This window comes from Balaenoptera acutorostrata, chromosome 4, assembly GCF_949987535.1.
Source record: "Balaenoptera acutorostrata chromosome 4, mBalAcu1.1, whole genome shotgun sequence".
NCBI classification, from domain to species: domain Eukaryota; kingdom Metazoa; phylum Chordata; class Mammalia; order Artiodactyla; family Balaenopteridae; genus Balaenoptera; species Balaenoptera acutorostrata.
In genome coordinates this window covers 144,132,125-144,146,642 of record NC_080067.1, presented here as the reverse complement: position 1 = coordinate 144,146,642, position 14,518 = coordinate 144,132,125, and the positions used below count along the sequence as shown (strand labels likewise).

At 40.5% G+C, this 14,518-nt stretch overlaps 1 protein-coding gene across 5 annotated transcripts in view; it reads right to left on the bottom strand.

Moving 5' to 3' along the window:
• Positions 1-2,096: 2,096 nt before the first annotated feature.
• The window catches only part of DYRK1A (dual specificity tyrosine phosphorylation regulated kinase 1A), a 144,701-nt gene continuing 132,279 nt past the window's right edge, over positions 2,097-14,518 (bottom strand). For all 5 annotated transcript variants that reach the window (XM_057545388.1, XM_057545387.1, XM_057545386.1 and 2 more), the window contains 3 exons: positions 12,144-12,450; positions 11,544-11,668; positions 2,097-5,374 (listed from right to left, as the gene is read on the bottom strand). In XM_057545388.1, coding sequence (XP_057401371.1) covers positions 4,754-5,374; positions 11,544-11,668; positions 12,144-12,450 — 1,053 coding nt within the window. In that variant the 3' untranslated portion in view covers positions 2,097-4,753. The remainder of the gene's footprint in view (positions 5,375-11,543; positions 11,669-12,143; positions 12,451-14,518) is intronic.

Here is a 14,518-nt window from a genome sequence, read left to right as displayed (position 1 = left end):
CCTCCTCCATCCTTCACCAAGAGCTTTGTCACACATTTTTCCTGCCGCACATTTAAACTGCGTTTATACCAGCCAACAAGATTCCTACCACAGTACCTGTTCCTTCAGAACCCAGTTGTGACTGGACAATGACATCCAGTTAAGGCACAAGGAAGCGAACTGAAGGTTCATCTTCCCTCCTCGCTGCTCTGAAGCAGTGTCCCCAAGTCCTGCTGCAGGTGGCAGGGAATTCATGACATGCCAAGACTGAAACTTAGTCTTTCCCACCGCTCTCTTTAATAAAAGGTCATACCCTCAAGGTGTGAAATTATTTAAAAAACAAAACAAAAACCTTGTGTTTTCATGTAAAGAAGCTGATATTGAAACCTGTGGGGCTCTACCTAGTTATCTGGTACACATTTAAATCATTGTGTTTTAGTTGGAAAAATACTTTCGTCTTTGAAGATCTCAGTTAAGAAACTGGAAAAAACTGATGACAAATACCTCAGGCCGTCTCTGTGTTAAGGTGAATGTTATCCCCAAAAGTTATGATGCAAGAACACCTTAGCTCTTTTATCACGTTTTCCTGTGAGCAGCTGAAACCAGGGACCTTGGCTGTACATAATGCCAAAGAGAAAGAAAAACGCACAAACGAACAAGACCACTTACCGTCCTAAATGAGTCTTCCACAAAAAAATAACAAGTGCTTTAAACACAGGGATATGTAGGAATGACTACTAGTGTGAAAGCCCAGGTGATACCCACAAGACGGTTCTCAGGGGACGGGGAGATAGGTTACTGCTATGCATTATGAGGGATGGTGAAGAATAAGCTATGTTCTTAGGGTTTTCTTGTTCTTTGTACTAAAAATTACTTGATGTATGTTTTCACCCTAGGAAACAAGTCTAGGGAAGGAGATCCATGGTTAAGAAAATGAGACCTTCTACTCTGCACTTCCTGACACCAAAGGCTTCCCAATGTCGAGCCATCCCAAGGATTCTAAGAAATCTGAATAGACTCAGTATACCGATCGGTTTTTCTCCTAACCCTAATCTTAAGATTTCAAACTTTTTTTTCCATATATGGCACTAAGACCAAGTTCTGTATCTGGAAGGAACCATCTGATCTGTTAGCTTTGGTCACCACTACAAAAATGGATATAAAAATGAGTACTGAACTTGTATTCTGAGAGCTAACAAAGGCAAGCCAAAAGGAAACTGGAGAACTAATCTAGAAGAAATTTAGCATTTACTATCTCGTCATTGTATTGCCTTATTATAAGACTTATTATAACAATAAGTTCAACAACACAGGAGCTGGGAAAGACGATACAGCAGTAAACAGAGTACTCATCTTGTGGGCCTTATATAATTATTGTAGCCTTAATGATTCTTCACATGTATCAATAGTTCTAATATTCATTAAATAAAAATAAACCTAAGTTTTTTGGAGTCTGATATACAAAATGTGCCACTTACCTATCAAATGCTCATTACCCTAAGAAAAACACTAAAGGAACTTCCTTTCATACATGTGGTTAAGTGCATTTTATGTAAACAATCTGAACTTTACAAAATCACATTTAAATTTACAGTAAGTTTTTTGCTTTCTGAAAGCCACCTTAATGTATACTTACGCAGGCTAACTTATAAAAAAGAGGAGACTTTAGGTTAGGATTAATTCAGTGTGGCAGGAATTCTAGACTTCCTTGTATAAAGTCCCTGATAGGCCCCCATCAAGGATCTGGGGAAAGAGGAACAATACTATTTGTATTTCCTCTTGCTTCCAAGCAGGTCAAATCCTAGAGAAAATCATGTAACTCTCACATCCATCCTAAACATGACGGGCTATGAGCACTTTGAATCAAAGAGAAACTGAGTATCAAGTAAAGAAACAATTTTAAAAAATCAAAATGGTCTGTTAAACCTCCAATGTTTACTTTCCAAGATTTCTGAAGCCTACGTTGATGTAACTACTGTTCTCCTTTCCACACATTTGACTAAACTTATAGTCAGTATACCTACCAGACCATTACCTGGACCAGGTTAATTGCATAGGAAGATTTCGACTATGTTTACATTTTTCTTAAATTAATTTTTAAAAAGCATAGTAAAGAGTCTGAGGACAAATTATTCAACTGTTTATCATACATAAGACCGCATGACTATAATACAAAGGGGGGGGTTCTTTTTCATTTAACGTTACAATATACACAGCAAGTCCGGACCAGATCTTACAATCTGCACACAGGTATTTAACCTTTTCCATGCTGTTTATGTTTACAATGCACAGAAGTCCTGTAACCAAACCGTGTAGTAAAGCACACAAAACTGGACTGTAACGTAACACACGATGCAGAAGCATTGGATTTCATGACTTCCTTTATGTAAAGAGCGGCTTAAAAACTGCTTTCGTTTTTTGGTGCTTGCTAAGATGTGGCAACCAGCACAGAAAAAAATGACCTGACCCATGTATCTTCACCTTATATTCCTAAACAGCAGTAACTACTGAATTCCTTTTGATATTGCTAGACTCAAGATGATGTCCTTTTATTCACTGTAAACTTTATGAACTACCGAGTTCAAAAATCCATCCACAGGCTTGACATTTAATTACAAAATAAATATGGATTTCCTGATTAACGACAAAAAAAATTTTTGTGGTTTATAAAAACGGATATTCCCAAGTTTCCATTCACATTCACATAGTTTTAAGCCTTTTTTCTTTTGTCACTGTTTACGTATAAAAACCTGCTTTTGTTCAGAAAAAATTGACCTAGTCAGCCACATGGAATTGACCAATAAAAAATAATGTGGTGTTTCTGCTGAGTTGTTCTGAACAGGGTTATCGGCAGAGGTAGATTACTGCTTCTTTACTAGGCTTCTTTGATCCCGGACAGGTAAATTCCTTAATCTTCATTCTCCCAACTCAACCGCTCAAAAGCTTAACACCATAAAATTGGTCAATTTAAAATGGGAACACAAATTTAGCAACTGCCAGACTGTGTTACATTAAGGCAGCATAATCTCAAAACTAGGCACCTGTTACACACCAGCCTGTTCCTTTCAGGTCATGCATGGAAGTTTTGCTTTACTCGTGATCATATTTTGGACCTGTTGGTGCAACCAAGGTCTTGCTTTCAAGTTTACAAGTAGGTTAATCAGGAATACAAGAATCAACTGCTGGTTCCACAGCTTCTGGATCCAGTGTCCCTTTACCTTCAGAAGCCTGAACACATTTAGGATGTAACAGCTGTTGTAATCTTGAGTTAGATGTCAATCTATTATGTTCAGTACACAGATTGCTGTAAATGTATTGGCTATGGATTCAACAACAGTTCCAGTTTTGTTTAAGCAATAGTACAGCCATAATTTTCAACTGACATTTAAAAATGGTCTAGTTACACCTTGTGTCAAAGTGCAGAACTGCTACATTATTGGTTACAGACATCTATGTGCTATAAAAACAGCTTTGGTACAATAAATTATCAAAAAAGAAAATAAATTTTTGTAAAATTCACAGCATAATTGTGAGGCAAAAAAGCAGTCACATAAAATTCTGCATTTTTTTAAAAATGTTCAGGATGAACAGAAGACATCTTTGTGCAGAAGAAATGGTGGAGATACCACGTGCCGAGAAAAAGCAAAAGAAAAAGTAAAAAGCAGGAAGGGACACAGCTGTAGCTATTTCCATCAAAGCAAACCACTACTTCTGTGACCTTCAACCAATAAGGAAGTCAACTTTATGACACACGCAAAGTGACCTTGCAATACCTTACAATTAGTGGGTCACAAAAGTCTATTTGAAAAGAAAGGCCTCTTGAATTACCCATTCTCTGTGTTTTCAGCATTAAGGACTGTCTGCAAAAGCATGTCCAAAAGTGATTGCATCTGAAATGGTAGGCTCTTCTAATTTCGAGTCCAAATCCATAAGGCCAAAGGTTATCCCAAAGACCACCACTCAGACCTCCCCAGGACTGGCCACAACTGACCCGTTGATTGCTTCTCAGTGCACCTTGGTTAGGAGACCAGTCACGTTCCGTTACTATCTCACTGTGGCCTCGACAACAGGAGACCCACAGGATCCCAGGCAATTGCTGCTTTGCTCCTCAGTAGGTTCAGACAGGAGAGTTCTGATCCCGCCACTTAGCATGCTTACTGCGCCTTACAAACTCCAATACAACCGTCCCTTCCATACAGCTGAAGGTGATGTTTGTGTGAGCTGGAGGTCCCTCTTCCTTACAGTACTGCATTTCCGTGCCCAAGTGTGTTTAGAGGACTTAAAAACCCAAATTTCCCACCCCCCACCCTAAACAAAATGAAAACAAAACAAAAACGGGAAGGAAAAAAGGAAAGACAAAAAAGGAAGGAAAAACACCCTCATGGGGCCCTTTATGCAAATTATGTGCAGTGCCTTTTATTTTAAAATTAGTTGGCAAATGATTAAGACCAACATCTGAACAACAACTTCTATGGAATAGAAAGACAAAAACCCCACTATGACTGGGATGTGGCGAGTTAAAATGGGGGAGGCAGAAAGAGGACACCTCTGAGCTATCCGCGAAGATGGGTTTGGACATGGCTCTTTTAAAAACTTCATTGTCCCTTTGCAATCTTTTCAAGTTAAAAAAAAAAAAAAAGTCAGCTTTGCCCTCTTGTAGCGGTTCAGTGTGTTAATCTCCTTCTGATTCAAGCAGCTTTGCACTTTGTTTTTTTGGAAAAAAAACACCACTTCTATAAAAACACACAAGAAACAAACTCAAGTTTCAATTTAGTCACGAGCTAGCTACAGGACTCTGTTGCACACAAACTCCTGTCATGGGGGACTCTTCTCTATCAGCCCCTTGCCTCATTGTCAGATGTCCTTCAGTCATGTAATGTGCAGGACCTGTATTAGCAGAAAATTGGTATGTTGGATGTCCAGCTATGCCAGTCTCTTGGCGGGGATTGGAGTAGACGGTTAAATTAACGTCCATAGCTCCATTCTGTCCAAAGTCCAAGGTATTAGCAGCCACTGGGCGATTCTGGTAGGCCTGATTGCCTTGATTACCAGTAGAGGAGGAAGATGTAGAGGAAGAAGTAGTTGAGGAAGACAGGGATGTCATGGAGTGGTGACTATGGCCAACCTCCATAGAATCCTGGGTAGAGGAGCTATTTGTTGGAGAACTGTAGACCCTTGGCCTGGTCCGGTTGCCCAAGGCTTGTTGTCCATGGTGGTGGTGGTGATGGTGGTGGTGGTGATGGTGATGGGAACTGTTTCCATGGTGATGATGCAATGCATTCTGTTGAGGGGCTACATGAAAGGTTGTTTCTTGAACGGGATGAGTTTCAACAGTGACTTGTGTAGGAGCTTCAGTGCCTGACCAACCAATGGGAGCAGGAAATTGCTGACGCACCTGTAAGAACAGATTTTAAAACCATTTATTAGAACTGCAGACAGCTCTATAACACAAACTTCCAAATGTGTTCAAGAGTGAAAAATATTTTATTATCAAAGCTTCAATTTTTAGCAAGTTACACCCATACTCATATATTTTACTCGCCACTTTCTTTCCTTGGGAGCACTGTTTATGCCAGGGGTCAGCAAACTTCTTCTGGAAAGGGCCAGATAGTAAATATTTCTGACAGGTCAAAAGGCATTCTTTACTTCCCCCCTAAAGCTCCTCCTCTCTCCAATCTTTCCTGTTTTAACAGAACCACTAGTACCCATCTAGCTGCTCAACCATTCCTCCATCCAAACAATCAGCAAGTACTACTAAAGCTACCTCCAAAATAGAACCCAAATCTGGCCTCTTTTCTCCATCTCCACCACGACTACTCTATCCTAGGTCACTATCATCTCTTGCCTAGACTAATACAACAGCCTCCTAAATCAACTCCCATCTTCCATCTTTGCCTTTTTCCAAACCATTCTCCAAACAGTAGCAAGAACAGTCTTTTTAAAACACAAATCCAAATTAGGCAAGAAAAAGAAAAGTCATCCACATTGGAAATAAAGAAGTAAAATGGTCACTACCTGCAGATGATGTAACATTATATATGGAAAACCCTAAAGACTCCGTTAGAAAAACTGTCAGAACTAATAAATGAATTCAATAAGGTTGCAGGATATAAAATCAATATACAAAAATCGACTGCATTTCTATACACTAATAATGAAACAGAAAAAGAAAACAGTCCCATATACAACTGTATCAAAAAGAATAAAATATCAAGAAATAACTTTAACCAAGGAGGTAAAAGACCTGTAGAAGAAGAACGTCTGGAAGAAGAAGACACAAATAAATGGAAAGACAGTCCATGCTCACAGACTGGAAGAGTGTAAGAATCAACGTTGTTAAAATGTCCAAACTACCCAAAGCAATCTACAGATTCAATGCAATCCCCCACAAAATTCCAATGTCATTTTTCAAAAAAAAAAAAAAAAAAATAGAATAATCCTAAAATTTGTAATCCACAAAGAAACCCAAATAGCCAAAGCAATCTTGAGACAGAAGAACAAAGATGGAGGCATCATGCTCCCTGATATCTAACTATACTACAAAGCTATAGCAATTAAAACAGTATAGTACTGACATAAAAACAGGCACATAGATCAATGGAACGGAAGAGAGAGCCCAGAAATAAATCTACGCGTATATGGTCAATTAATTTATGACAAAGGAACCAAGAATATACAATGGAGAAAGGACAGTCTCTTCAATAAATGGTGTTGGGAAAACTAGATAGCCACATACCAAAGAATGAAACTCAACCACACTATCTTACACCAAACACAAAAATTAACTCAAAATGGATTAAAGACTTGAATGTAAGACCTGAAACCATAAAACTCCTAGAAGAAAACACAGGCAGTAATAAGCTCCTTGACATAGGTCTTGGTGATGATTTTTTGAAGCTGACACCACAGCAAAAGCAACAAAAGCAAAAATAAATAAATGGGATGACATCATACTAAAAAGCTACTGCCCAGTAAAGGAAACCATCAACAAAATGAAAAGGCAACTTACTGAATGGGAGAAAATATTTGTCAATCATATTATCTGGTAACAGGCTAATATCCAAAATATATAAAGAACTGATAAAACTCAACAGCAAAAATCCAAACAATCTGATTGAAAAATGGGCAGAAGATCTGGCTAGACTTGTTTCCAAAGAAGACATACAGATGGCCAATAGGTACAGGAAAAGAAGCTCAACATCATGAACCATCAGGGAAATTCAAATCAAAACCACAACGAGATATCACTTCACACCCGTGAGAATGGCTATTATCAAAAAGACAACAAATAGCAAGTGTTGGTGAGGATGTGGAAAAAAGGGAACCCTCCTCATGCACTGCTTGGTGGGAATATAAATTAGTGCAGCCACTATGGAAAACAGTATGGAGGAGGTTCTTCAAAAAATTAAAAACAGAACTACCATATGATCCTGCAGTTCCACTTCTGGGTATTTATATGAAGAAAACAACAACACTATCCTGAAAAGATATATGTACCCCCATGTTCATTCACTTCAGCATTATTTACAATAGCCAAAATACGGAAACAACCTAAGTGTCCATTGATGGATGAATGGATAAACAAAATAATCCAAAATCCATAAACAATCTGGCCAATGCTCATTTCTCCAACCTTCTCCTCTAGCCATCTTTCCTCTTGCTGCCTAAGTTCCTACTACACAGGATCTTCCTTCTATTCCTCTACCTAGTCAACATCTTTCAAAAGCCTCAGGGTGTTTGTACTTACTGTTCCCTTCTGCCTAGAATGCTCTGATTTCTAATTTCTGCTTGGATGCTTCTTTCTCATCATTTCAGTTCCAGAGTCTTCCCTCACCACTCTGGCTAATGCTCCCCCAATTTCTGTGGCAGAGGTTCCGAACTGTCCTCAAAAAACATACTCTTCTTCCTGAGCAAAGGCTGCACCCCGCTTACTCCCCGGCCTCCCCTGTACAGACACGGCCATACGACTGTTTCAGTCAATGGAACATGAATGAAGGTTCCTATGTTACAGCCAGATCTGGCCCACAAAATACATCCCAAGTCCTTCTGCCTGCCAGATGCAGCAGACAACTAGGCCCTTGGGGATGGGGCAGTCATAAGATGGTAGGAACCCAGGATGTGGAAGAGAGCCACACCACTAACCTGAATACCCACTCTGGACTACTACATAAAAAAGAAACTGCACATTCTTTAAGCTACCATATTTTGGGGGGGTCTACCTGTTATCAGTTCGGCCTATCTGAATTAATACATCCTACCCAACAAATCACTATTCTCTATTACATTATCTTGTCTTATTTTCTTTTTAACAGTTAATAGTACTTGCAATTTCTATTCATTTGATTTGTTTTACTTATTTTCTGTGTCACGGTAAGCTCTAGGAAGGCAAAGCCTGTGTCTTTATCACCAGTGGCTAGCACAGATCATTAAGACCACTCAACAAAGGTGGTCTCAGAATCAAAATTCAAGAAATACTATTGAAAATAATCCAGTAGAAAAATAGGCAGAAAGTTCTCAGAAAATACTAATGGTTCTTAAACTATGAAGCTACTTAAATTCATGGAAAGAAAGAATAAGCGAAATGTAACTATACTCTGTCCAATACCAGGTTTTTCAGTTCAGACTGATCCAAAGGTGATCACACTGACTGCTTCTCCAAACTCTGTTAGTGGGAGGCTAAACTGGTAAAACTATATGGAGAGCAATTTGGCAACAGCTATCAAAATGACAAACCACATTACTCTTTGACCCAGCAATTTCACATCCAGGAATTCATACCACATATAAACTGCATGTGTGTGGATGATTTATATATAGGGTTACTTACTACAGCATTATTTGCAGTAGTAAAAAAGATTGGAAATAAGCTAAATGTCCATTAATAGGGAACTACTGCAATGACTTGGAATATCTAAAACAATGGAATACTGTGTGACTGTTAAAAACAAAACAAAAAGAATGAAAAAGCTCCCTATATAATGATACAGAAAGAGCTCCATAATATATATTTAAAAACATATGTAAAACATGTTAAAATAAAAAAACAAGATGTGAAACAGTGTGCACGGTATGCTACCATTTGTGTACAAAGGTTAGGTGAAGGATATACATTTGTATTTGCTTGCATATGTATAAAACATCTCAGAAAGACTACATAAAACTAATAACATTAATTTAGAAACTAGGAGAAAGGGACGGAAGAAGGAAGGAAGGAAGGAAGGTCGTTCTAAAGAATTAGGGAAAGCCTCTGGCAGTGATACTTAAGACCTGAAGGATATATAGTAGTTACCAAAGCAAAGACGGAGGAAAAGCTTATTCCAGGCTGAGCACGGTCAATGTGAGAAATGTGAAAGGGAACGTGGTATATAGTCTGAAAAATGGAAAAAAAAAAAAAAAAAATTCCAGGAAGACCAGAATGAATGAAGAGGAGGAAGGATGCCTGGGTAGGGGCCAGATCACAGAAATCACTGAATCCTTTGTAAGAAGTCTCAATTTTTTTTAAGTACAAGAGAAAGCCAGAAACTGGCTGAAAGCAGGGGAAAGGGCTGGATCAGACTGCTCTACTGAACATTCGCTTGGCTGCAGAGAAGAGAACAGAGGTGGACTGGTGAATGAAACTGGACGCTGGAAGTCCAGCTGGAATAATCTTTACAGTAAGATAAGCTAGAGATGATTGTACCAAGGGGGTGAAGTAGAGAGAACAGACACATATGCAGGATATTCAGAATCCATACTATTTACCATTGGATTCAAGGTGGGGGGTGAGGGAGAGAGGAGTCAAGGATGAACTCCCCAGGTGCCAGGTGTACGACCTGAGCAAATGGATAAATTCAGGGCCATTTGTATTGATACAGATAAAAGCAGATGAGCTGTGGTGGAGGAGAAAATGGTGACATCGGTTTATAGGATGCATCTGTAGGTTTGTGCTGTAGGGACTTCCAAAGCGGTATTGATAGTAAATGATTAGAAATAAAGGCGTGGGGCTCAGGAGTGAAGTCTAGATCAGAAATAAAGACGTAAAGTGACCGACATCGAGATGGTAGCTGCAGTCATTGGTAAGAGCAGGTGAGGTCACCAGGAAGTGTTTAAGGTGAGAGACAGGGCACAGACCACCCACGTTACGTGGCCAAGGGGGAGAAGAGAATCCGAAAAGGAGGCAGTGAAGGAAGGGGGTGGGCCGGGATGAGGGCCATCCTGTCCGGGAAGGCAGAGGAGAGTGCTACGAAGAGCATGGAGAAGCCAGGGCTGTGTCAATGTGAGTGAGGGCCAGAGAGAGACAAGCGACTGAGTGTCCGCCGGGCTCCTCAGTAATGACCACTGTGACTCCACAGGAACAGTTTCCTGAGTTGGGAAGTAGCCCAACTGGAGCAGCTGAAGACTTCTTAAAGGGTGAAGTAATAGTAGCAGAAATGTGGGGCGAGGAAGACAAGGGCCAGGGAAAGGTTTTGCTTCGGATGGGAGAGAGCTGGGGATGATCAGGTGCTGACGGGGAGGAGGCGAGCAGAGGACACAGGGACCAGCGGCTGAGCAGGCTGAAGTCCTGTGCGGGGGGGAGGAGAGGGGCAGGGCCCGAGGCGGCTGGCCCCAGGCAGGAGCTGCTGCCCCTGCTGACAAGGGGCGGGAGAAAGGGGACGGGCACACATGGAGGCTGGGCGAGGTGGCTGGTGACACGCAGCGAGGCGTTCCTTTCTGAGGACTGTCCCTTACACAGTGAGGAGTGAGGGAGAACAGAGAAGGGGAGGCAAAGGTTTCCAGCAAGAGTAGAAGAGTCTGAAGCAATTATTAAAGAGAATGGGAGCACGATGAGATGACCTGAGAAACATGTAAGCTTGCCGAAGTAGATGCTGGTGACTATGAATTAACAGGGGTAACAATGCATCTACAGGTGTGCCTTTCTCCACCAGCACTCAGCTGCCCCAGTCCCAAGAATGGGCAGTGATACTCATCAACTTCCATTTTATTTCTCATTAGATAATATACTTGCCTCTCATTATAAACATCATAACGCAGTACTCAGTATGAATTAACTTATTATTTCACAAAGAGTGTTTAATAAATATTTTGACTACCATCATCTGCTTCACCCCTTTAAAAAACTTACTTAATTAGATTCTCTTTAACAAAAAACCTTCAAAACAAAAAATGGAGGTGAAAATCAAACACAAACTGATTCAGAATCTAGGACTATCAGTGATAGCAGATCACGAGAGGCAGTGGAGTGCAGTAATTAAGATCACGCACCTCGGAAAGTTCCCTAAACCTTGAAGTCACAGTTCCCAAAGTAAAATGAAAATCCAAACAGGGCAAGGCTCAAAATGCTGCCAGAGTAAACGAGATAAACAAACACCTGGAGCAACAGCTGGTATGCACTCAATAAACAGCAGCTATTTCTAAACGCGGAGGGAAAAAGTTGCAAGGATGTGTAAGTTAGAATTCCTTACAACCAAGGAAGCTATGAACCTTTTAGAGTAAATGACGTTATCATTCTAAAAACACTTGGCATCCAACACTGGTACCCCCGGGCACAGTGGAGGGCGTGAACGAAGGGCTGTGTGACCGCTCACCTGGGGGCTGTGTGTCTCACAGTCCATGGCCTGGACGGCGGCCGTGAAGTGCCCGCCGCTGTGCCGATGCTGGTGCGTTGGGTCCGACCTGGCTCTCCCACTGTTGCTCGTCCCCGATGATCCACCTGAAGTATCACAACACGGTACACCTTGTGAGTGTAAAGCTAATTTTGTTCAAGTATATATCCTAAAACTATAATGGGAAGTGAGTCACCAAAAAACATCTGTATTAACCTGAAAGTATACCAGGAAGGCTTCCAATTCTCTATGTCCTTTCACATCAACCACTGAACTAAAATATGACCAAGTTTGGTTAAGTCAGGGGAAAACTCAAGCATGTGAACCAAGTATTTCCATTTCAAAAACAATTTTAAAATTTGGCTAATAAAGAGTATTGTTTCCAAGCAGAATTTATTATATGCATAATTAAGTATTAGAGCTTTGGGGGAGGTGAATTTTTTTACTAGCCACAAAGAACAGATTCGGGAAAAATAATTCCTCCCACCCATTAACAAACTTTAAAAAACTTTAAAATAACCCCTACTTTGTAAAGAAAAGAGGAAACACTTCAAAGCCTAATAGAATATCAGAAGAACAGACCTGAGCTTGAAGACGTACTGGAGGCGGTGCCCGAAGACTGCGACTGCTCCATGGCAGGGCTCGTGGACACACTGTTACTTGTGTTTGTACCTTCGTCAGCTGTTTTCTTGAAAAAGCTGTGCTGCAGGGCATAGTAAGGCTGAATCCGAGTTTTGGGGTCATAATCAAGCATCCTTAAAATGAGGTCTTTGAACTTCAAGTAGTCAGCTACCGTATGACCCGATTCCCCAGCACGACGCCCACCAGGTCCTCCTGTTTCTACTCCGAGAATATTATGAAGTTTGCGGGTTCCTGGTGGTTTATACTCCTAAAGAGAAAAAAGATAAAAAGGCTTTCTCTAAATCTGATGGAATACGTAAAAGCCTACATAATGTCACATATGCTTACATGTATGATAATATTGAGGCCTTTATTAAAAATATGCTTTATAGTTAGATCCTCTATATTTTCACAAGTACTATTCCGAACACACTGTAGTTAGGAGAAATTCAATTTTGAGACCAGAAATGACTATAAAGATCATCTAGCCCAGAGATCAACAAACTATGGCCTGGCTCAGAGCCTCTTTTTATATAGCCTCCACTGTGAATGGTTTTTGTATTTTTAAAGATTGTAAAAACAAACAAAACCAAGTAAGAATACGCAACAGAAGGCCACAAAGCCAAAACCTTTACTATGGGGTCCTTCACAAAGGAAGTGTGCCAACCAGTGATTGTGAACCTCTTTTCTGCCCAGTACACCTGTGAACTCAGGGGCACTTACTCAGTAACAGTGGCTCATAAAAGCTTTAAAGGTCACTCCTAATAAAGAATCATGGGTCTAACCCTACCTGCTCATATGCAGATAAAAAAATCAAAAGTAAATTATTTATGCCTCATTTTATTGATAGAAAATATGTTTAATAATAAATTGCCTTAACATGTGCTGAGATTTTCTGGGAACTCCTTTTAACAGATAACAGTATAACCTTTAAAATCCCTATGGATACTGAATTTATTCAGAATAGTATCACTGGATTGTTGCTTCTAGGTACAATGTAGAAATTTGCAAGAGACCATCGCTCTTACTCTAAAATCAAGAACAAGCCAGGCAGGCAAACAACAAAATCACTGCTTTTTAAAAACCTATCAGAGAGCTGAGGACTAAAGAAACCAGATTAACTAAATTCTAGAAAATTAACAGTCTTTCCTAGGAAAGAAGAGACATATGGTGGGAGAAGGAGCAAATGCCACAGATGTGACTAAGAAGAGTCCAGCCCAACTCCCAACCAACTTCTAACAGCCACGTGTGGCTGGGCCAAAGGATGGGACAGGCAGACGACCCAGGGAGGGTCCCCCAGGGCGCCGCAGAGCTGGGGCCAGAGCAGCAGTATGGACACAGGTCACCCCGAGGCACCAAGAGTTAGCAGCAGGTTGCTGGCTGGGCAACAATGCATAAAAGATCTCTCCAGTTTCCAAACACCGTTTAAAACCTAAGAAGACAGTGGAGAACAGAATCTAAGTCAAGCAAACAAACAAAACAAACAAAGCCCAGATTCAGCTAAACTACAAATGAAATTGACTCAGTCTCATCACACTAGTAGCCTGACACAGTAAGTGGCATGCCTCTTTCTAAAGGGAAATAAGATTTACTTCCATCTCAACTGTTCTTAAATACAGCAAGTCCAACATACATATAAAAAATTACAGACACATGAAACAAACAAACAAAAAGGGTCCATGATCAAGTGAAAAAAATAGTAGAAAACCCACATATATAAATGACCCAAATGTTGAAATTGACAGACAGGTATTTTTAAATAACTGTGGGGTTTCCCTGGTGGAGCAGTGGTTAAGAATCTGCCTGCCAATGCAGGGGACACGGGTTTGAGCACTGGTCCAGGAAGATCCCACATGCCGCGGAGCAACTAGGCCCGTGCGCCACAACTACTGAGCCTGCGCTCTAGAGTCCACAAGCCACAACTACTGAGCCCATGTGCCACAGCTACTGAAGCCCGCGCGCCTAGAGTCCATGCTCCGCAACAAGAGAAGCCACCACAATGAGAAACCCGCGCATCACGACAAAGAGTAGCCCCCACTCGCCACGACCAGAGAAAGCCCGCACACAGCAACAAAGACCCAACGCAGCCAAGATAAATAAATAAATTAAAAAAAAATAACTATGATAAAAAGAATTTAGTTCAAAAGCTAGGTAACGTGTGGATAGATTGGGGGGGGTGTTACTTAAAACTATTTTTTAAAGAAAAGATAAATTAAGTGAAAACACTAGAACTAAAAAAATGCAGAGAATCCATTTAATGGTTTTAACAGCAGACTGGGCTCAACAGAAGAAAAACAATCAGTGAACTAGAAAGAGCAAAGAAATTACCTAAACTA